Source organism: Sinocyclocheilus grahami, unplaced genomic scaffold (genome assembly GCF_001515645.1).
Source record: "Sinocyclocheilus grahami isolate Dianchi unplaced genomic scaffold, SAMN03320097.WGS_v1.1 scaffold703.1, whole genome shotgun sequence".
Taxonomy (NCBI): Eukaryota; Metazoa; Chordata; class Actinopteri; order Cypriniformes; family Cyprinidae; genus Sinocyclocheilus; species Sinocyclocheilus grahami.
This window is the reverse complement of record NW_015505882.1, coordinates 492049-515430: the sequence shown is the minus strand read 5'-3', so window position 1 is coordinate 515430 and position 23382 is coordinate 492049. Positions and strand designations below refer to the sequence as shown.

General features: G+C 36.8%; 1 protein-coding gene across 1 annotated transcript in view; it reads left to right on the top strand.

Moving 5' to 3' along the window:
- The first annotated feature begins 7278 nt into the window (after window positions 1-7278).
- Window positions 7279-23382, top strand: part of LOC107559853 (plexin-B1-like) — a 29784-nt gene continuing 13680 nt past the window's right edge. The window contains exons 1-12 of the mRNA XM_016243864.1: window positions 7279-7355; window positions 8628-9726; window positions 12111-12293; window positions 14113-14241; window positions 15099-15199; window positions 15326-15458; window positions 16629-16785; window positions 17789-17897; window positions 18180-18963; window positions 20503-20637; window positions 22545-22696; window positions 23244-23339. Coding sequence (XP_016099350.1) covers window positions 7342-7355; window positions 8628-9726; window positions 12111-12293; window positions 14113-14241; window positions 15099-15199; window positions 15326-15458; window positions 16629-16785; window positions 17789-17897; window positions 18180-18963; window positions 20503-20637; window positions 22545-22696; window positions 23244-23339 — 3092 coding nt within the window. The 5' untranslated portion in view covers window positions 7279-7341. The remainder of the gene's footprint in view (window positions 7356-8627; window positions 9727-12110; window positions 12294-14112; window positions 14242-15098; window positions 15200-15325; window positions 15459-16628; window positions 16786-17788; window positions 17898-18179; window positions 18964-20502; window positions 20638-22544; window positions 22697-23243; window positions 23340-23382) is intronic.

The window sequence follows — 23382 nt, the reverse complement described above, 5'->3', positions numbered from 1 at the left end:
AATTACCATTCTGAAACATCCTGTTGTAAGCGTGTTTGAGGAGGTGGTTGGTTGTCTCCTGTCATCGCCGATTCGGGGTCTGAGTTCGGCTCAAACATGTAAGGCCGAACAACATTTCCCTCAGCAGTGACCCTCATTACCGGTGTTTCTATTGACCTTACTTGTGAGTATCACCAATCCACAGCAAGCTACAGCATACATGACCCTAGTGACCTGTGGTTGGCCTGGCCATGCGTCACTCAGAAAACAACAGACCAATCAGAAGAGAGGCTCATGAATATTAATTAGACATAGACCTGTTCTTGGCAGAGCTCCTGAGAGAGGAGCTGTAAAAATATATTGGGATGGTTTTTGGTACTTATACCGCAAATATATATTCTTAAGGACATCAAGACTTAAAATAAAACTCCAGAAAGGTGTAATTGAAGGCTTGATAGGAAACGGTGACTTGATTCTCCTGACCCTTCATTGACCTCAGCTGGACACCAGCCTATGACGCCCGATTGAGTCCCTGTCACATCTGGGTCCCTCAGACACTCTTTCCTTGTTCCATCACTGTACGATTCATCGAAGCAGCCCACAGAAAGCATCTGGAGTTTGCTATAAAGGCTGAGAGTGTGTTAAATAATTAAAAACGCCCCGAATCTGAAGCCTGCCTCAGGACTTTCCCTGATAAACACGCGTCCTATGGTCACGTGAGCCCACTTTTCATCTGAATGTAGGATAGGGCTCCAAAAGTGGCTGTTCACCCTCACCTGCAGGTGTGCGGCTCGTCCCCCGCCCCGGTTTTGTTTTATACTGTTCAGCTAAAGCTGTGGGATTTCTTTTCTGGTCAGTCAGGCAAGACAAAGGCTAGTTTCTCAGAGGGGGACGGACATCACCCCTCTGAAAAACGTTATGATGGGAAAACCCATGAAAAATGAATGACAAACAGCCGTATTAGGAAGCTGCTGGAGGCCTTTAAATACTCCTCAAACAAAGTCACTCGCATTGTGTTAGAGCAATGTTTAACATGTGCATTGTTAAATTTGATTTCTCAGTTCTGAACTCTGACTGATATCTGATACGTTGGTTTGTAATGTCTTGCCAGATCCTGAAATGTAGTCGGTTTAATTGTAATTGCATATAATTTCAGTAATTAATCTTGGCAAATGTCTTCTTTTTCATCATTCTCAATCATTGACTCTTCTTCCTTCCTTTCTTGATCAGCATCCAGTTGTTTTTTGTTGGTCTATTTGACAGCTGCCATCAATTACTATTGTGGTGCTGCCCAGCAGTCAGTGCTTTGCCACATAAACCAGGATTCAGATCAGCAGTTTGCTTCTGCATTATTGATCACTTGAGAAGGGCCTGATCAAAATTTGCGTATATATGTTAGCACAAAACATACTGCACTGACAATGTCAGGGTTGGAGCAAATAAAACAATTAAAAATCTTTTTTGTTAATTGAAGTAAATATAAAATAAATATTAGATGGAAAAGCAAACTTCTTTGTCAGCTAAAATGAAGATGAAATAAAATGTAAGTATAAGATTAAACAAAAAATACTAGTGATACAATTAATATCTGGAAATAAAAACTAAAACTGAAGTGGAAAAAAATTCAATAAAATTCAATTGAAAACTGAAAATATAACAATAAAAATTATATACATAATAAATAATAGTAAAATAACACTGCTTTAAATGAGAAATGTTGCTTTGGAAACTAACTGAAGCAAGTGCAGAAGCACTAAAACTAAAAATATAATAAATAAAATAAACTTAACAGATAATATTGAAAAAGAACAAAAACTAATAAAAATGACAACAGCACAGCAAAATTACTGTAAAAATTTCAATTACAATGAAAACTGAAAATATAAAAATAATAGTTTATAAATAATATTAAAATAACACTGCTTTAAAATTAGAAATGTTGCCTTAGAAAGTAACTGAAATCAAACTAGTTTACGTTAAAGTACTAAAACTAACACTGAAATAAAAAATAAAGCTAAATAGAAATATTAAAAAACTAATTCAAATTACGAAAGCACATAACAAAATGACTAAAACTAAATCTAAATGAAAAAATAAAAGATACTGTATTATAAAATATTATATATAATATTATATAACTATATATATATATAGAGTATAATAGTATATACATTTTACATTGGTTTGTAAAATAACACTGGGTTGGGGAGCTGCTTTGAAATGGTTACAAGGTACTGTAAATTAGCTGAATTGCAATCAAACACTTTTTTACAAAAAAATAAGTAACTAGCTGAATATTAGCTGGTTTAATGACAGTTGACAGACACGCTATCGCTCCCTTTAATACGGTACCACACACACTTGCAATGTTTTGGCTAAGCTTTTGTGTCTTCATATGCATACTTATGTGGAGAATATTTCTGGCCTAAGTAATCTGGCATTCATTTACGACACACTATTGCATCATAAATTTTATCTTGAGCAAGGAGTTATTGGCAATATAAGCCCAAAAATCATGCATGGTTGCATACTATGAAAATCCATACTATGATTTGAGACACTAATCCTAATTTAGCATACTATGCATTTAGCATGCTATACAACTCATGTTATGAATTATATGTTAACATTTATCTCACATGTGGTTCTGTTCTCATACTGTAATTGCTTTCTGTGATTTGATGTGGCATTTTTAGGGTATCATAAAGTTTCTGTGCTGGTTTCTGTCAGCACACTGGCACACTGAGCTACAAATACTGAGTCGCTCTCATTGGTTTGTGTGCCAAGTGTAATTGTGGGCACAGGCGAGCTTGTGAAAGAAACCACAGCATGACAGCGACGGCGCAGACAGATACAGTGAGAGTGCTGAGAAACAGTAGACTTGGCTGTGTTCGTTTGCTAGCGTCTCCACCCGATCTGCAACTGTGACATAAGTGGTTTAGAATGGGGATATTTATAGTGCCGAGGGTCCAGCTGTCATGGGAAGCTCGTCTGCTTGAAGGAAGTGGGACACTCTGTCAGAACTCTGGGACTGAGTGATTTTTTATTTGTTTTTATGGATGATCCTAACAGACAGGTTGATTGGAAATCCTGATGTTTTTACAAAAGCATCCGCAACTTTAAACTCAGGTACCACCTTATGAAGTTTGGCTACATTGAGGGGCGTGTCCTTTTTTCAAATAGCTAATAGAATTTAATTGTCACAGCCATGAATCATGAATTCAGTTGCAGGTGGTATTAAAATTTGTAATTTCTGTGCCACTAGTGCCAACAAATAGTTTGTTTGTTTTTTGTCTGAATATAACGATATTGAGGTGTTTGTGAAACAGTGACAGATAGGGCTGTGTGAATAATTGTAATAAAACAGAAATCATTATATGATTTTGTGCAATTATCCAATCATAAAGGCTGCTATTCAGTTAAATATATGCAGAGTTATGTTTCAAAGTGAAGCGTTGCACTGTGTTCATTTACACGCGAGCTGCACGTGATCTGGTTTTCAGTGTCTCAGAGACGCTGTTAATATTAGTTAATATTAATATTACACCATTAATATTAGTACTGTCATTTTACAGTTGTACTGTTAAAAACAATTATTATTGTTGTTGTTTTTGTTGCTGCTGTTGTAAATATTATATTTTCTTAATATTATTTTTTATTTTACAGTGAAATATTACAGCAGTAAGATTTTTCTCATTTTGTTAATTTATTTCCGTTCAGTAACAATATATGAATAATTATATCTATAATTATAATTACTAGTAGTAGTAGTTGTATCATTTATTGTTGTTGTTGTTGTTGTTATTAATTTTCTTAAATTAATTTTTGATTTTACAATGAAATAGTACCATAGTAATATTTCTTGTTTTATAAATTTTTTTATTTAGTTGTAGTAATAAAAATTATTATTATTATTAGATATTTTATTTTATTTTTGACCAAATTATGCAGTTCTACAAGAAGGCACAATAAACCTGGAGCTTTTTAAATTGCATTTTAAATCACAACCACCGTTTTTATCAGAAAATCGCAATTAGGTTTTTTTCATCCCCAAATTGTGATTTTGATTCTTCTTTAAAACAATCAATATTTTTTCTATTTTTTCTGCTACCACTGATGGGGTAATTTTTCTCTACAAGTGACGTTCCATATAATTTTTTGTACAGCCAGCCATAGATTGACACTGTTGTGCGCTTAATTATTAAGTCATTTTTTCCCCATGCTGATCTGTCAATCAAATCAGATAACTTCACCTTCTAAACACCACTTAAAACAAAACGCTGTGTGGTCGGTCGTTTTAGATCAGTTGATTTTTTTCCCTGTCTAGCTGGGCAGTTCTTAGCTAGTAAAAGCTGCACATTTGGACCGACATTAGTGATAAAGTCCGGCTACTCAAGCCTCTGGAAAGGTCAACAATAGTGTCAGGAATGCAGGGTATGCTGTGATGCCCCTCTACGTTCAAGAGCTCTATTAATAACATGAACATGCTACTGTTTCACGCTCTTCCTCTTCCTCATTTCTCTTTCAATTCTCACGCCGCCTTGGGAAAATCTGAAATACAACCGAGGATTGTTCGCAACACCCATTCACCATATTTTACAGACAAATCTCCTTTAGCAGTGAGGCTAACGACATCGGTTTGATATCTGAAAAGACGTCTCATAAGCTGTGAATTATGTTTCATTCGACGTGCTGAAAGGCCGCATTGTCCCCAGAGATGGATAAATAGCTTTCTTAATCATCCAGAGTGGCAACTTTACATGTTCATTGTCATGCCCAATGAGGCGTGACAGCGTAACATTCTGTTAGAGGCCATAAAAATGTGGGGTCACTGCCAACCCTTCCCAGAGACACAGAGGGGTCAGTCTCCTCTCGGCGCTGCTGTGTGAGCCATGCCTCACGGGCCTGATGTTACCCTGCCGGTCCCGGCATCTATCTGTGCCCCTGGGGATACTTCCAAACAATACACTCCCTTCAGCCGCTTCGGAGGGGCCGGCTCAGAGTTTTATCCTTTGATACAGGGTGAAGTGCTTGTCATTCTTGTGTGGAATCCTTGCTCTCTCACTCTTTCGCTTTCTCCATCCCCCTCTTTCTCTATGACTGGTCTGTGAAGAGGAGACTCTGCATTGTGTTGGCCTTAACTGTCATTGGTGTTAAATCAACACCACCTGCATGTCTTTTCTAGTGAAGTCGGCCTAACGAGCCTCTATTATTCAGTTTGCTGTTGGCTAACTGTGGAGGTTGAGCTCTTTTTGAGACCTTTTGTCTGTGCTGCTTTTCAGGGTACAACCTAATGTTGAGAGGGTTTTTGTAATCACTCAACAGGACCACTTGGAACACACCTCCAAAATCTGGTAATAGGCCAGCTTGGGGCACTTTTATTTGTTTGGTTTGGTTAATAGTAGTAGTAGTTAATGGTTAATTCTACTGTCATTCTCTGTTAACTCAGGTGAAATTTTGTGAATTAATTGAACTTTTCTTACAAATTTTACACCTAATGAAATTCTTTATACACATTATGTTTTAAATGAAGGACTGTTTGTTTAAAATTCAAATGAGCTGACTCGTATCAGTGGCCTAGAAACTTTTTTATTCTGCTTAAGGGTGGTCTCCTCTTTGGGTGGCCACTATGTTGAGATCACATAACCAGCTGAATACTTCTCACTTCTCATGACTTATGTGTGCCGTTACTTTTAGTGAATCAAAGCATACTGCGTGACCAGTGGAGTCTGATTCTTTATCTAGTGACTCTTATGATCCGGTTCTTTTTAGTGAATCAAAAACATACTGCATTGCCGCTTAAATAACTGGCTCATCTGAGAGTATTTTGATCAGGAATTGGCAATCAGACATGCCAAATAAACAACTATTGTGAGCCATTTCTTTTTAGTGAATCATAAACATACAGCATGGGCACTAAAATGAACCTATGAGTCTATTAATCAGGAATCAGACATAAGAACGAATGACTCTTATGAGCCGGTTCTTTTTAATGATTCATTCAGTGTAACAAACCATCGTCATTCTGCGTAATAGCTACTTTATGTAAAAATTAAACAACATACGTATTCTGCCCTGTACAAATGAAAATATATAAAAATTTGTGATTGTATTAAAATGTTTTATATTTTCAATCATTTTGACTTCCTTACTAAAACCTAGTGGTTTGAAGGATTGTGGCAAAGTATACTGATTTAAAATATCAATTAATGGGTGTTTTGGGGTTGCACTGTGATGCTTGAATAGAGAGACTTTTAATATGTCATCAAATTATTCTTGTTCTGCATGATTTGTTGATATGTGAACTATTGTTACACTGAATGACATTTTAGTAGATGTCTTCTGTAAATCTTGGTGAAAAGTATGATTTTGTGCTCAGAAAAAAAAGACTATTACACTTTTATTTGCATGAAAACCAGTTTTTGTCTCTGACCCACATTAATTATTGAAATTATTACAGAATTTCTGTTTTCCAAATTAAAAAGAATCATTAATGGACCAATTATAGAACAAGAATCGGAACCAGAATTGTTACATTCCTTTTGATTCAAACCCCCACTTTTATCTTAAAATCTTACAATATAGAAAATATGGTTTTCAAAGTTGGTAAATTACACTCCAAAGCTGCTGCATAGTCATTGCTGGTTAATCATTTATCATACAAATAATTTGTCAGCAAAAAATAGCCAAACCAAATAGAGGTAACTGAAAAAGGCCAACATTTCATGAGTATTAAAACCCTAAAATAATTGTATTCATTGACCTGCAGTCAGTTTTTGTAAGTGTCTCTATACTGTGCATTTAAACTGTGCCCATTTATTCCATGCTGACTTGGAGAAAGAGATCAGTAGTGGACGAGTGAATGTGGGAAATGAACGAAAGGTTCTCCACTTGGGGTAATGGAGAATCAGGGGTGATGCTGAGCCATAACACAAGTAATCAAATCACATTATTTGTGATTGATTGTTTAGGTCAGCTTGAATTGCCTCAAGAAAGCGGAGACTACTACCCTATAATGGCCTCTTATTAATCACATCTTATTCATATAAAACATCATCGACAGTTTTCCTCCTCAGAGTACAGGATCTCTGCCAATCTGCTACTGCAGAGCAATGCATTATATAGGACTTCGATGGTGACTTGGGGCCTGTATCGTCCAATTTCCTGTCAGAGAAGGATTGCTCAGCTCAACAGCTGTGTCTCCCATGAGCCACAATGGCATTAAGCCTCCTCTCTTCAGATTGCTCAATGCCGCTCTGTGTAAGAGCTAATCGGCATGTTTTTCTACCCTCACAGACTGTCTCCACAGGCATGTGCTATGCCACTGGATAACCAAGAGGACAGCAGCCTCCCGAACATTACATGTCTGACAAATGGTATGTGTGCTGTTTTCCCATCGTATTTCTTAAATATGGCTGTTTTTACAGGCCTTGTCTGAAGATTGCTGTCTTGTGTCCAAATGATTATTCATTTTTGTAGCAGACCACTTCATTCTATACATGTATTCACTTATAAATATGTGGTATTATCATGTTTTGTACATATAAAATGGTAATACTTGGTATTATTTTAAGTACCTTTTTATTGTTACTTAAAGCATTATACCATGGTAATATTTATTTGTTTGTTTATTTATTTATTTATTTTATATAAATATTTATTTATTTGGGACATGTGCAAAAACAGTAATATTTTGTAAATGTACTATGGTAAGACAGTGTTTTTTATTTATTTAATTTTTTTTATTAATTTGTTTTTGTACATCTACCATGATAATACCACATTTTTGGAAATGTATTCTTTCAAATCCATTTTCTAATTTATTTAAATATGTATTTAAACACCACTTACAAAAACATGGTACATATTTTAGATTATATTACCACAAAACAAAAAAATACTATAATGTGTTTTTGTTGTTATTGTTATTTTGTACATTTACACTTACAGTATATTTTCTTTATATTTAAATAATAAATATTATTATTTGATAATAGTTCAGAGTACCATTTTAAATGAATATGAATGATTTAAAATGAATATTTTAAATGAATATGGTATAATACGGAGTATCATTCAGTTCTGTGTTGAGGCTGACTGAATGAACTTTTTTTTTTCAGCAACCATAGTATTGTTCATTGTTCAGTATTCAATAGTAATATTTATATTTATATATTTCACTTAAAAAGTACAGTACATTTTCATCGTTCAATACTTTTTTTTTTTTTGGAGTGTTATGTTTGCTTTCATTCAGTATTGATTTTAAATCGTATCCAACAGTATCCAATTAAAATTTTAAATCATTTTAAATTTATTGGTTGATTAATTGGTTATTGGACAGTGTGGTCCAACCTAGTTATTGGTAAAATCCACTATCAACCTCTACTTCTGTGGTATATATCAGAATACCATAGTATTTCCATTTGATACCACCACAGTACTTCTGTTGATTTATTTATTTGTTTGTTTATACAACATATTCCTTTGCTTTGTACATGACAGGCCTGCCAATTATTCTTAGTTTTAATAATAATAATAGCCTAATTCCTTAAATGTAATTATTCCTAACATGTCGATAACTAACTGTACTATGTTTGGCTCTGTGCTGTGAGCTGATGCCATTAATGACTCATGTCACATGCAATCAGTGTTTTTGCAGTGAAGTTTGGGATGGCCCTCATCTTGACCCTGCTTCAGTCCCTCATCCTGGGTGTTCTGGGGGTCCACAGCAGTTATCCTCGATTTTCCTCCAATGACACAGTCTTCCAGCACCTGGCATTGCACCCTGACCCCAGCATAGGAACAGTCTACGTGGGGGCTCGGGACCATCTGTTCCAGCTCGCTGGCCTTGATGGCCTCCGTCTTGAAGTGGATGAGAGAACCGGCCCCGTGAGAGACAGCAAGGACTGCCTGCCTCCGGTTACCCTGGAGAACTGCCCTCAGGCTGGGCTCGTTAACAATCACAACAAGCTACTGTTAGTGGATCCATATTCCCTCCAGCTCATCACCTGTGGCAGCGTACACCAGGGCACTTGCCAGAAACGCAGCCTAGCCAATGTGAAAGAAGTCCTCTTCTCTGCCGAGAGGCCTGTTGATACACAATATGTGGCGGCTAACGACCCTACGGCATCAACGGTTGGGCTTGTGGTGCGACCGCAAGACAAGGATCCTGTCCTTTATGTGGGACGAGGCTACCCCAGCAGTCCCCCGCCAGTCTCCACTCGACAACTTTCGACAGAGCCGGTGTTTTCCTATGAGGAAACGGCCAAGCTCGCAGTAGCCGGGCGCCTCTCGGAGTACGATCACAATTTTGTCGCAACCTTTGCGCGACGCAACCACGTCTACTTTTTATTCTACAGGCGTGACCTGAAAGCTGCATCAAGGGAATATCGTACGTACGTGGCACGGGTGTGCTTGGACGATCAGGCGTATTACTCCTACGTTGAGGTTCCGCTAATGTGTCGCTCGGGCTCAACAGGAAGGAACTACAATTTCCTCCAGGGAGCGCAGGTGGGTGGTGAGGAATCTGGAGGCTCGCAGGTTTTGATGGGAGTCTTTTCATCGGCGGTTAGTGCTGCTAATGGACCCGGCGAGGAATCTGCATTGTGTGTGTACTCTCTGGATGAAGTGGACCGCGGTATTGATGCTACACGAGACCTGTGCTACACGCAATACGGGGAAAAAGATGGCAACAAGGTGGCATACATTGAGTATGATGTTAAATCCAACTGTGCCAACCTGCCTACGGTGAGTAAATGGATGGAGAGTTTCAAATATTCTCTTAAGCTGTATCCTAACAAATGAAAAAAAAATGAAAATTCACTCTATTTTCTAAATGCTATAAAAGTTATAGATCTTATTGTAAATGATTCATAGAGGTGTAGCAATAGAGGTGGGCAATATGATCAAAATCATATTTATTGATATGAGTAATTTTTATTTCGTTATAACATTGGATATCACAATACAGTTATGTATCTTTTATTTTATCTTTGTTAGTAAAAAATATCATACCACCCATCGGTAGTTGTAAAATAAGCCTTGGCAAGACAAAGGATTCAGGCATTTTATTCCAAAACTGTACACCAAAATGTAATTTCCACCACAGAATTCTGTTAAATGCTATATGTCATTTGAAATGTGGTAGAAATGACATACACAATTTTCCAAAAAAAAAAGAAAGAAAGAAAAAAATGATAGAATTCTTCTGTGATGTGATGCTTTTGGACATCGTTAGTAGACTAATTAAACTATTGAGAGTGTGAGAAGTGTGTTTTAGTATGTCACACCACTTTGTTACACTGTATACCTATGGCTGTGTAATATTGTGTTAGGAAAAAATGATAACCCAAGTGATCTGAGCCAGGGCATAAATAAGAGGGTTAAAAAAGCCCTGGAAAAGACTCGATTTATCACACTTGATAATGACAAAGTGTTCATTTTACAGGAATATTTGATCGATGTAGTTCACTTGTACACTGTCTTCACATTGAAACGTTATACATATACATTATCCATATAAATAGGTTTTGAGGTCAACCATTTCCACATAATCATCATAGTAGTTTAACTTTGTTTGAAAAGCATGGGAAAATGAGGAAAGGATGCCCACAATGTAACTCTAGGGAACTGGGCCGCATCGTTTTCCTCTAACAGTGTATTCAAACTAACATTTATCCTAATTTAGATGTATTGCCCCTCATTAATTCTCAGGCAAATTGCTTTAGCTCATACGATTCTGCCTGCCATGATCTGAGTGAATTATGTTTTTACTCTTTGATGAGCATAAGACAGGCCTACCTAGCATTAGTCCTAACAAGATCTTAAGATAAATCAAAGACCTCAAGGATGTGGACTCACGGGCAAACAACCTCCTCATGACCTCCATGTATTTGCCTATTCAGCATCCAGAACCCAACCTGCTCAGTCCTAAACAGGGTTATTCGGATCAATAAACCCCCAAGCTTAAACTACTAATGATGTCTGCTAGAGAGGAGAAAGTCTGAAGAGGGTTAGATGTCTAGAAGACTTCTAGAAAGGAGAGAATTGCCTGTTAAAGGGATAGTTAGTTTAGCTTGTTTTAGCTGTCATTTATCGACCGTCATGATGTATAAACCATTATGACTTTATTTTATAGGACACTGAAGGAAATATTCAGCAGAATGGTCACGTGGATCTTTTTAATACAATGAAAGTGAATTGGGATAGATATCCAAAAAAAATTTTTTTAAATATCATAAACGTACCATAGATAAGTTCTCATTCGACATATTATTGAAGCAGCACAGTAGCTTTCTTGTTATTCTGCCAAACGTATTGTTGCATTTGCTAAAATAATGACTTTAATGTTTGTCTGTTCATCATGCAAAGCTATTTGACTTTGGACTTATATGGCACAGTTCATACAGAATACTTTTATAATGATTTATTATGCTTTTTTGTCCATTTTGGAGCTTGACAGACTCTGGTCCCCATCCACTTTCATTGAATGGAAAAGAGCAGCTTGAACTTCTTCGAAACATCTTCTTTTGCGTTCCACCGAAGGAAGAAAGTCATGTTTTTAACAACGTGAGGTTGAATAAATGATGACAGATGTTTTGTGTGAACAGTCCCTTTAAATAGGATGTCTGCCACACTGTAAAAAAAATTCTGTAAAATTTACGGTAAAAAAACGGCAGCTGTGGTTGCCGGAATTTTACCGTTAAATTCACGGTCATTTTTTACAGTGCACTCAAATACAGGATTCTTTGTGTTTCTTGCAAATCCTCAAACACTGAAACACATTTTCCTGATCCCCATATGCTCTTTAGTCTGGTACACAAACAGATCACTTCTGATAATGAGGGAACATGGCATGACATGCAAGCTAGATTTTATCAAAGAACGCTGGAGCAGATTTGATAGCGTTAGACTCAAAGAAAGGAGCAGCCTAGTGTGAGACCAAGATAATCGTCATCTAATCTGGCTTTTTGAACTAAGAGGATTTGACAGCCTTGAAGCAATAGACTGAGAACTATGGTTAAAAAAAACAGAGAATTGCAGAGTTTATTATTACACAACATGAAACTGGATTATGTCACAATGGTTTTGCCAAAACCACAGTCACAAAAACTTGTTTTTGTGCCCCACAGAACACCCTGAAGGCTTATCCCTGTGGCTCAGATCACACCCCGAGTCCAATGGCGAGCCGGGAGTCGGTTGAAGCTGAAGCTGTATTGGACAGCTCATCCGCCCGTCTCACTGCTGTCGCCATTAGTGTAAAAGAGGGGCACGCTATTGTTTTCTTGGGTGACTCCAAAGGCAATTTGCATAAGGTATGTGACATGAAAATTAGCCGTTTGACTGGTCATTTCTAAAACAATTTATGATTTATAGTATGCCTTTTAAACCACTAGGGAAATATTAGTCCACTTAATATGGTAATATTATCTGCCTACTTAAGCAGATGGAAAGAGATTTCGCTGCAGGGTGAATGTGTCATAGCCAAGACAATGCTGAAACAGCATACCTAAAGCTTTTTTGTGTTTCTTCAGTCGGACCGCAGAGCAGTCTTCAACACAAACCACACTGTGTGAAACACTGTATTTGCAGGATTGTGATTGCTCAGAGACCACCGGAGTCTCAGTTTGACAATGCTGGTAAATTCAAAGGGCTCGTGAGCTGAAATTTAAACACAGACCAAGTTACGTCTAGGCCTTGCACTGACTGGATTTGTGTGTCTGGGCAAAGGTTAAACCATAGTGTTTGGTTAATTCTGAACAACAGTGCATGACCCAAGCCTCCCTATGACAGCCTTCCACTGTTCTCTGCTGTTTTGACACATTTTGGCAAGTCAGTGTTATTGTTCACAAGCATGTGTGACATTTTCACAGTGGAAGACAAGTGATGCATGTAGACAACAACATAATGAATAGGCATCAAAACAATATGCATAAGGTGTTAAAGTTTGGCTATTTAATATGTTACGTTTTATTAAATTTAATTATATCGCAACAACAGAAATGGGAAGTGTATGTATTGTGTATTGTTATATAAATAGAAATTATATTTTATATACTGTAAATATATGTTAACAGGTAGAATTGAAATATGAAAATAAAACAATACACACTTTACTAGATGGTTAGATAGACAGACAGACAGACAGACAGATGAATGGATGGATGGATAGATATTTTATATAAAAATCAATGTAATGGAATGTGTGTGTGTGTGTATATATATATATATATATATACACACAGTATATATGTAAGTATAGCGAGAGAGATACAATTGTTTAAATATTTATATTTAGATTTAGATTTAGATTTAATTTCACTTTACTTACAAACACACAAATAAATTAATAAATATTTAAGTATATTATAATTAACTCACCCATCTCTCTCTCTCTCTCTCTCTCTCTCTCTCTATATATATATATATATATATATATATATATATATATATAAAAGATAAAATCAATTTTTTTTGGGGTGATCCAAGAAAGATCATTTCAGTTGAAAGGAACTGAAAAAACTGAAGAATCGCATATACATTTGTATTTTCCCTCACAAACAGACATGCATGTACACCTCCTCTAACCCTACATCTACACAACTATTCAGTCTTGCATGATACGATGATGTTGCAATGCATGATTCCTCCCGCAGTAGACCGTGGCCGACAGTTTGTCAATGCTAATCCAGTTAAAACGCAAACCTGACTGGGTGTAGTGCGTGAGCAGCTCGCGGTGTAAGGTGTCTGAGACTCTTAAGCAGGATACCTGCTCTTCTGAGGGGATTCTCACTATTCTAATCTGGTTTGCTGAAATCGACCCCAGTCGTGATAGAATTCAAGAGGCATTAGGCACCTCTCTCAGATCCTTGCATGTCGTTTTCCTTTAATAAGACTTAGAAATGTTCTAGCGCTAAACCATTTCAGCAGACACTTTCAGCACTTTTAGTTAGACCTGTCCACATCCAGCTCTCCTCGTGTCTCTAAGGTGTCCTGTTGCTATTTATGTAGTTTCACAAGCCTAAATATTCAATTAAACCTTGAGGAAGTTCTTAGGAGCCGTTGTCAGGTTACTTATTGAAACACTTTTTTTTTTTTCGTGGCGAGTTCAAGGTGCTTTTTATCTCATGTTAGGTGTTCCTGGGTAACTCAGGAGAGGTGAAGAAGTACTCCACCCTTCTCATCCAACCTGGTTTGGCCATCAACAGTGACTTACTGCTGGATTCCACCCATAGACACATCTACATCATGACCAGCCATTCTGTGAGTTAACAAATCATGTCATTAGTACTACCAGTCAAAAATACTAATTAAGGTTTGTTTTTCTTATGCTCATCAAGGCTGTATTTATTAGATATTGTGTATTCGATATTATGAACTATTATTACAAATTTAAATAGTTTCAACATTGATGCAATATACTTATAAAAACTGTAAAACTATATTTGTAATAATTATAGGATAATTAAGTATGTTTAAAATCATTTTAGTTTTGCCTGATTTTTGGAAAATGTTGTTTAAATAAAAGCAAAAAAAATAAAATATATATATATATATAAATGTTAAACCAATTTGGTGATGTTTACAGAGTGTAGTACTCTGAGGTTAATTTTACTGAGGTGAACGTGCGTCCGCTTTTTCCCAGAAGTGTCCTGGTCAGGATTTCTAAATGGCCTAAAATTTCTGGGTTTTGGCTTTGTTTTCCTGTTGTTTTTCATTCCTGAAGATAATGATTGAAAAGTAGTTAGGGTTAGGCATTGTACGTAACCGACCAATCGTTGTATGCGAAAAAGTGGGATCTACAGAGAACTGTCAAAGCAATGAAATTCTTACATATAATGTAGAAGTACTGTACAGAACATGTCAATAGGAAAACAAAGCCAAAACCTGGACATTTTAGCCAATTTGGAAAAAGAGGACGTATGGTCACTCTAGTTTAATGATTTTTATGATATTCAAATACATACTGAAAAATGTCCACTCCTAATCAGCATAAAAAAAAGTTTAAAAGTGCATATTTGATGTAGTTCACGATCACATTCCCCCATATGCCTGGAGTGGAAACTCTGGGTCATAGCTGTGTGTTGTGTGTGAGTTCTCCTGCTGTGCCGTGTGGTCAGGTGGAGAAGAGGCCTGTGGCAGAGTGTGACAAGCACACTGATTGCACTTCCTGTCTGGCAGTGAAGGACCCATACTGCGGTTGGTGTGTTCTTGATGGCCGGTGAGTTTCTTCTTGTAATTCCTGCATTGGACTGCAGTTTTCAGTTTATTTAAGTAGTATTTCTCTCTGTCTGTCAGTTAACTTACTCATCATCCTGTCTGGTCATTTTTTTCCTCTCTCCTCCAGGTGTGGGATGCGTTCAGACTGTAGGCTGGGCTCTGTTGAAGGTCATTGGCTGTGGAGCTTTGATGAGCAGCAGCAGTGCTTGAGAGTGGAGTCACTGAGCCAATATAACGCCAGCCTTGGAGAACAGAAACAGGTATAAAATCATCCAGTCAGAAACACCATCAAAATTCAGTCATAAAGCCTAAAAGTAAACCCTGTAATATTTCATTTAATATCTTTCATTCACTACAAGGTTCAAAACAGTAATATTGTGTAATGATATCTAAAATAACTTTAAAACTTTAAAATAAATTTAAAATAACTGCTTTCTATTGTAATGTATGTTAAAATGTCATTTATTTCTGTGATGCAAAAATTTTCACCATCATAACTGAGTCTTCAGTGTCTTCAGTGTCACATGATCCTTCAGAAATAATTGTAATATGCTGATTTGCTGCTCAAGAAACATTTCTTATTGTTATTAATGTTAAAAACAGCTGTGCTGCTTCATATTTTAGTTGGAAACTGATACATTTCTTCAGGATTCTTTAATGAATAGAAAGTTCAAAAGAACAGTATTTATTTATTTTTTGTAAAATTATAAATGTCTGTACTTTCACTTCTAATCAAATTACTGCATCGTTGTGAAATAACTGACCCTCGTGTTGTTCCAAACCTGTATGCATTTCTTTCTTCTTCTGAACACAAAATAAGTTATTTTGACGATTGTTGGTAATTAAACAGTTTTGGTTCCCATTGACTTCCACTGTATTGTTTTTCCATACAAATGTAATTCACTGGGAACCGAAAATGTTTAATCTTTAATCGAAAATGTTTTCTTCACAAAATCTTTTTTTTTGTTGTTCAGAAGAAGTTAGAAATGCTGGCAGAAGTGAGTAAATGATGGCAGAATTTGAATTCTTGGATGAACTATCCCTTTAATTAAAACTCTTGAACAGTTATGTATATGACATATAATATATCCAGAGCTGTAAATGGCCAAATTAAATAATTGTTTCTTTGTGTTTCAGTTAGCATATGGTTAGCGAGCTACAGTAATTAGTTTCTAAGCTAGCAGACTCTGCCACTGCACTCCCTAATGGGATAATTCACACATTATCTTGCCTCATTTTTTATGCTTAAAAGCTTTTTCCCCAATCATTGTCATATTTATTTAACTATTCCTTAAGGGATTATTTTCTAATGAATTATCAAAGCTATAAAGCTTAATGAAATATGTTTTGTGTTACCGGTCAATGATTGCTTGATTATAACCATGGCTAATATGTGTCTTTTGTGTGTGTGTGTGTGTGTGTGTGTGTAGATTGCTGTGGGTGTCCCGGGTTTGCCCAGTCTGTCAGAGGGTGACATGTACTCGTGTTTCTTTGAAGACACTGAAACAGCTGCTTCGGTCCAGGGCACCACAGTCACCTGTGCCACTCCTGAGGCCCACAGACTTCCACCAGTACCACAGGGAGAGGGTGAGAAAACCCACACACTAATGATGTTTGACTTGTTTGAATCATTTTCGAGTTTTAAATCATTTTTAAGTTTTCAACAACTTGACAAACTGGCCTCAAGGAACTGGTTTACAGTTGTAAAACCTGTGTGGGCTGTGTGTGGAACCATTTATGAGTGGGAGTGTCATGATTGACTTTCAAGCACCAATCAACTTAATATAATTACAATCCAGATTGTCAGTGTGACTTTTTCTCACAGTTAAGAGCGACTTACTCTACCGCTCAAAATTTTGGGGTCAGTAATATTTAAAAATACTAATAATGCTTTAATTCAGCAAGGATGCATTCAGCTGATCCAAAGTGACAGTAATGGCATTTATAATTTTACAAAAAAATGTCTGTTACAACTAAATGCTGTAATTTGGAACTTTCTATTCATAAAAAAATATATCACAGTTTCCACAGAAATATGAAGCAGCACAACTGTTTTAAACATTGATAATAATAAGAAATGTTTCTTGAGCTGCAAATCGTCATATTAGAATGATTTCTGAAGGAGCATGTGACACTGAAGGCTGGAGTAATGATGCTGAAAATTCAGCTTTGCATCACAGGAGTAAATTACAATATATTCAAATATAAAATGTTAATAATATTTCACAATATTAACATTTTTACTGTATTTTTGATCAAATAAATGCAGCCTTGAGAGACTTATTTCAAAAACATCAGAAAAATAATTTGAACAGTAGTACATCAGCCTGGGATCACTCTGGAACTTTAGAATAGTCATGTTCCAGTTTCACTTCCACTGTTGGTTTTCCGCACCATTGCTCTTACTCTTCCATTGAAGCATTCCACTGAAAAGTTAATGACGCTGCATGAATGGTGACATAAGCTGTGGATGGTGCATTTAACTTCATCTCATTATTTTTTAAGGTATTATGTGACGTGATGTTCCAGCGCCATAATATCCGTTTACCATTTTGACCCAGAGTCCTCTCATGTTTGTCCTCTATAACAGATTCTGTGTCCATCACGCTGTCCCTGCGCTTTCAGACGGTCACCGTAGCGCTCGCAGACTTCACCTTCTATGACTGCTCTGTGGCGCAGCAGCTCTCTGGCACCAGGCCGTAAGTCACATGGACTCTCCTGTGTTTTAATGCCACATGAATAAAGCAATCACAAAAATACAGTACAATGTTTTTTCATTCTTAAAGAAATAGTTCACACAAAAAATGAAAATTCGGTCATCGTTTACTCCCCATCATGTTGTTTCAAATCTGTAATAATTGAAAAATGACTCATATTAATAAATGCTAATTCATGTTAATTCATGTTAACTAATGTAGTTAACTAATGTTAACAAATAAAACCTTATTGTAAAGTGGTAGTGAAAAGTTTTAGCCATTTAGTGTCATGCCATCATCATCCAAAAGCAATATTAAAACATCCATTGGTGAGCGGCTGTCATGCGTTGAAGAATGTCCCAGAGGCGTGCGATGGGCAGGGCAGCTGTCTGTGCTCCCCACGTCTGCCCCTCAAACAATAAAAGACTTTGACGCGTACACATACACCACCTCCACACCCACGACAACAACCCTCTCGACCACTGAGGTTGCCATAACGACCGAAGCCGTTGTCATGACTACCCCTCCAGTGACCCCTCCCACTACTCCAGAGGCCACCGCCGCCCCCACAAGAACTCTGGAAACCACGACCCCACTCAACCAACCACCCACCACCCCCAACCACGCTACAACCTCCTCTACGCACACATCCAGTGCCACTACAGAGTCAACCGATACCATCACAGAGGCCACGACCCTATCGAAAAATGCCTCTTGGGTGGAGGAGAGCATCCAGGTAGGTTTGCTGTCAACACCGACCCCGCAATCATATGAAGAACTTGTGGGAGGTTCGTCGCATGAAGAGGCCGCTGAAGTGACGCTGCCCGCGTTGAGAGCTGGGGAAGTGGTGACGATGGGGCCGTTGATTGAAGCGCTGCCCTCATCCTCCTCTGAAGTGGTTACCCTCTCGCAGGCGGAGATGGATGTAGATGCACTTATAGACACGGGCATCCCTGTGTCGTCAGCCAGCGCCCCCTCTGGCGACGGCGAGGCAGGGCCTGATTCATCCGATTTCCCCCTCGCTCCAGACACAGACTACCAGTCCGACTCAGCTGACCTTTTCCTCCTGGTGAGTGTGGTTCCTCGGGCCAACTCTGCTCGCATGTAGCGCTGTAGATGCTGGAGGTTGAACGTACCTAAAGCGTAAATTACATGCGTGAATGATGGGATATATAATTAAATAGATGAAAGCAGTTCTGCTCTATTACTAATTCGACCATAATTATATATTAAAGTCATTTAATGTCACAACATTAAAGCAATGTTCTGGGTTCATGATGATGCACAGAAATTAATTTAGACTCGTTCATCAGTTTGTAAAAAACAAGCAAAAATCTGGGTTACAGTAACGCTCTTGCGGTTTAAATGGATAGTTCACCATAAAAAAAATAAAATTCTGTCGTCATTTACTCACTCTCATGTTGTTGCAAACCTGTATGACTTACTGTGGAAAAAAGATTTTGAAAAATGTTTCTTCTGTTTTTGGTCATACAATGAAAGTCAATGGGGTCCAAAACAACATGTTTGACTTTCATTTTAAATACAAAAACGCCTTGTAAAAGAAACACTTTTCAATTTTTTTTTCTTGTACTTTTTCTGAACTGTCCATTTAACTAAGTATAGAGTGTAACAGTTTTCGGTAGTAAAAATCCCATTTTTTTCTATAGGGTAATTTTTAACAAACAAACGTATCAACAAAAAACTTTGAAAACAGACCTACTGTGAGCTACATATGGTATATGCTTTTGTTGAAGCCATCAGCCATCATTATTTCAGCCTATTTCTTTAATCGTGTTTAGCAGCAGAATACCTGGTTAAAAAAAAGGAAATGCATTACCCATGATTCTTCAAAAAAAAAAAAAAAATCTCCACCTATCAGGGAATTAAAGCAAGCAAAGAGCACCAAAAGAGCACTTTAGTGCCCGCCCACTCCAATGAAGCACCACAAATCACGCAATAGTCAGTCTCCCTATTCTCTCAAACTCATAAATATTGTAGTAATTGTAAAATATACTATTTATGTATGTATGAATTTACAGGCCTATAAATGTATCCAAGCATCCATCATTTTTCACCGTGTCATTCACAATGCTTAATGGGATTGTAGTTCTTTCCCTCATTAAAGCTGATAAGTACACAGTCATGTACTTTTGTCTTTTTGTTTAGTTTTAAAAAAAATTTTTTAGTTTTTGTTTTTTTAAAGTTTTTTTTATGTTGTAACTCACCTCGTAACTGGTTGATATGGTTCATGGATTATAACTCTTTAACAAAGACTTTTTTAAACTCCTATGGGAAAAATGAACAGAAAAAAATACTTCCCGAACCAGTGCTGCTGAATAGTTGGGAGGGATACTGTTGCACTGTATTGAACCCAGAACATTTCTTTAATCATTTAATTAGCTTCTGGTGGCTGTTCCCCATGTGCTTTTTTTTGTCCATTTTGTTTTTCATTAAATCTTAGTTTAACACACTCACTTTTGTTGTGCTGCCATTCTGCTTGTTATACGTGTTGCTGTAATATAGCAGAAGCTGAGAGATATTCCACGTCTGCTCTTTTCGAAGCCGTGGTGTGTGTAATTTAGTGTGTTGTCCATCTGTGTGTGATCAGGAAGAGGAGAGTTTACTCGTGAGCAGAGGTCCTCACGCCTGTCCGTGTGTGGAGGGCATCCAGGGCAGCTCACTCCTACCTGTCAATGTCGAGAGGAAGATCACACTGCTGGGACGCAACTTACACCTCTATCAGGTAATGCAACATCTTGAGGCTTGTTGGGGCTTGACTATGAGAATAATGACTGGTAATGCTCACATAGACAGCAAGGGGCTGTCTGACTGACATTCACAACAACCAATGGTGTTTTTTTTACGGGACATTTAGGGGAGAGTACATCTGAAACCAATCATCCCACATTAATTGACTGATGTGCAACATTTTGGAGACTGCACAGCAGTAGGCTATGAAGGCAAGACTATAAATTAGTAGAACACAGTTGTCAGTTGTGCTTGAAGGTTATAAAAATTATAAACTGAATAGGTTTGAATGTTTATGTGAATAGTTGTTCTTAGAAGTCTGGTAACCTCTGGCCCCGAACACTAACATAAACCTGCATTAAAGTTTGGGGTCAGTAAGATTTTTCAAAGGATTTTGTTCAAAAAAGGTATCTTCTGCTCACTAAGGCTGCATTTATTTGATTGAAAAATACAGTAAAACAGTAATACTGTGAAATATTATACATTTTTACGAAATTACTGTTTTTTTTAATTACTGTATTTTATTTCTCTAATGTCAAAGCTGTATTTTCAGCATCTTATACATTGTGGTCCTTTAAGGACTGACCCTAGTGCTTGTGCTTTTACTTGCTGACCCTTGTGTTTGTACAGTAATTGTTTTGTCCATTAGATGTATAAATCAGAGCATAACAGATCACAATATTTCAACTGGCATGATTAGCTAAATGACTTCATAGATGTTTGCGTGCAGGGACTCAAGCTTTTTACTTAAGAAAATGTGAGTAATATTGTTAGGGTGTTGTGGTTGGTTGGCATGCCATCATTATAAGGTTGCTAAGGTGTTCAGTTCAGTTGCTAGGTTTCTCTATCTGGTTGCTAGGTGGAAATTTAAATGAAATTAAGTACTTTTAATTAAAGTAATTCATACTTCTATTTAGCAACGAGGCATTAAATTGATCAAAGGTAACAGTAAAGACATGTATAATTTTACAAAAGATTTCTATTTCAAATGAATGCTGTTCTTTGAAATTTTGTTTGTCAAAGCGATAAAAAATGGAAAAAAGGATAAAAATGGTTTAGCAAGAATGAATGAAATGCAAAGAATTTTACATTGAAAAAAGCAACTTTTTACATTGCAAAAATGTATTTTCTTATAAGATATAACTTAAGATATTAAGTTTTTTTAGAGTATAGATTTTAATGTTTATTTTTAATTTTAAAAGGGAATTTAAAAAGGAAATATAGTGGGATTAATGCTTCAAATGAGAAAAAAAACTTTTTCAAAAAACTTTTTTTAATAGTAATAATCATGTGTAAGACCGTCATGTGTTACACTGGAAAACAAGACAAAATATTATGTATTTTCAGGGGTTTTAATATGATGAGATCAATGGTGTAACACCACACAAATTAAAGGAAGAAAAAGGAAATAAAGTAAATATAGTGAGATTTGTTACATTTTTCAGTTTCTATTTCAAAAAAATTATCACTGTTTCCACAAAATATTAAGCAGCACAACTGTTTTTAACATTGATAATAATCTGAAATTAATCTTGAGCAGCAAATCAGCATATCAGAATGATTTCTGAAGGATCATGTGACACTGAAGACTGGAGTAATGATGCTGAAAATTCAGCTTTGCATCACAGGAATAAATTACATTTTATAATATATTATTAGCATAGAAAACAGCAGTTTTAAATTGTAATAATAATTCCCAATATTCCTGTTTTCCTGCATTTTTAATCAAATAAATGCAGCCTTGGTGAGCATAAGAGACTTATTTAAAAAATATTTTTTAAAAATCTTACCAACCCCAAACTTTTGAACAGTAGTGTAGCGTTTCAGGTCTCTAATTCAATGCACATCCATGGCTTTGTCATCACCGAGTAACTTCATTACACATTTTCTGGTTTATTACAGATTGAGCCTCTTTCTGGTCCAGTGGAGGGTGGCACAGTGCTCACCGTGTCTGGCTCTAATCTAGGTCAGAGAGCTGAAGACATCCAGCACTCTGTGACTGTAGCCGGAGTCCCCTGCACGGTCATCCCCGACAGATACCAGGTGTCCTCCAGGTAATATGATATGAGTATGAGTGAGGGCATGCTGTATATTACTGGCACTCATTAATGACATTGTATAAATGGCTTCCACAGTGTGATGAAGAGTATTGACCCAGTGCACTGATTAATGGGAGGTCTCTTTGTGTGCCTGTTAGTATTGTTTGTGAGACCACAGCGAGCGCAGGGGAACGGAGCGACCACGTCTCGGTTCAGGTTAAAGGTGGAGGAATCGGGCAATCTGCCCAGCGTTTCCGTTACCAGGTAACCATTAATCCAACAGGCCACAACAGGGATAAAAATTGTTTAGCAAGAATGAATAACATGCAAGGAATTCATCCTGTATTTATGAGGCAAGGAGGTTTTTGGCCATTTAAAAAAAAATTTGACTTTTACTTAAAACTTTATTATTATTATTTAAAAAAAATTGTGAAAGGTATTAAGTTTTGTTTAATGTTTATTTAAATTTTAAAAGGCATTTTTGAAAAAAATAAATATAGTGGGATTAATGCTTCAAACAAGAAAAAACATGTTCAAATATGGCGAAAAAAATCATAAAAAGTTATGAATATACATCACTCACCATCACGGGACAGAACCTTCTGACGGGCCGTTCCAATGAGATCAGCATCCTGATTGGTGGAGTCCCATGTTACATGTAAGTGACTGTGTAGAGCAGTCAGACAGAAGTCATCAGTAAA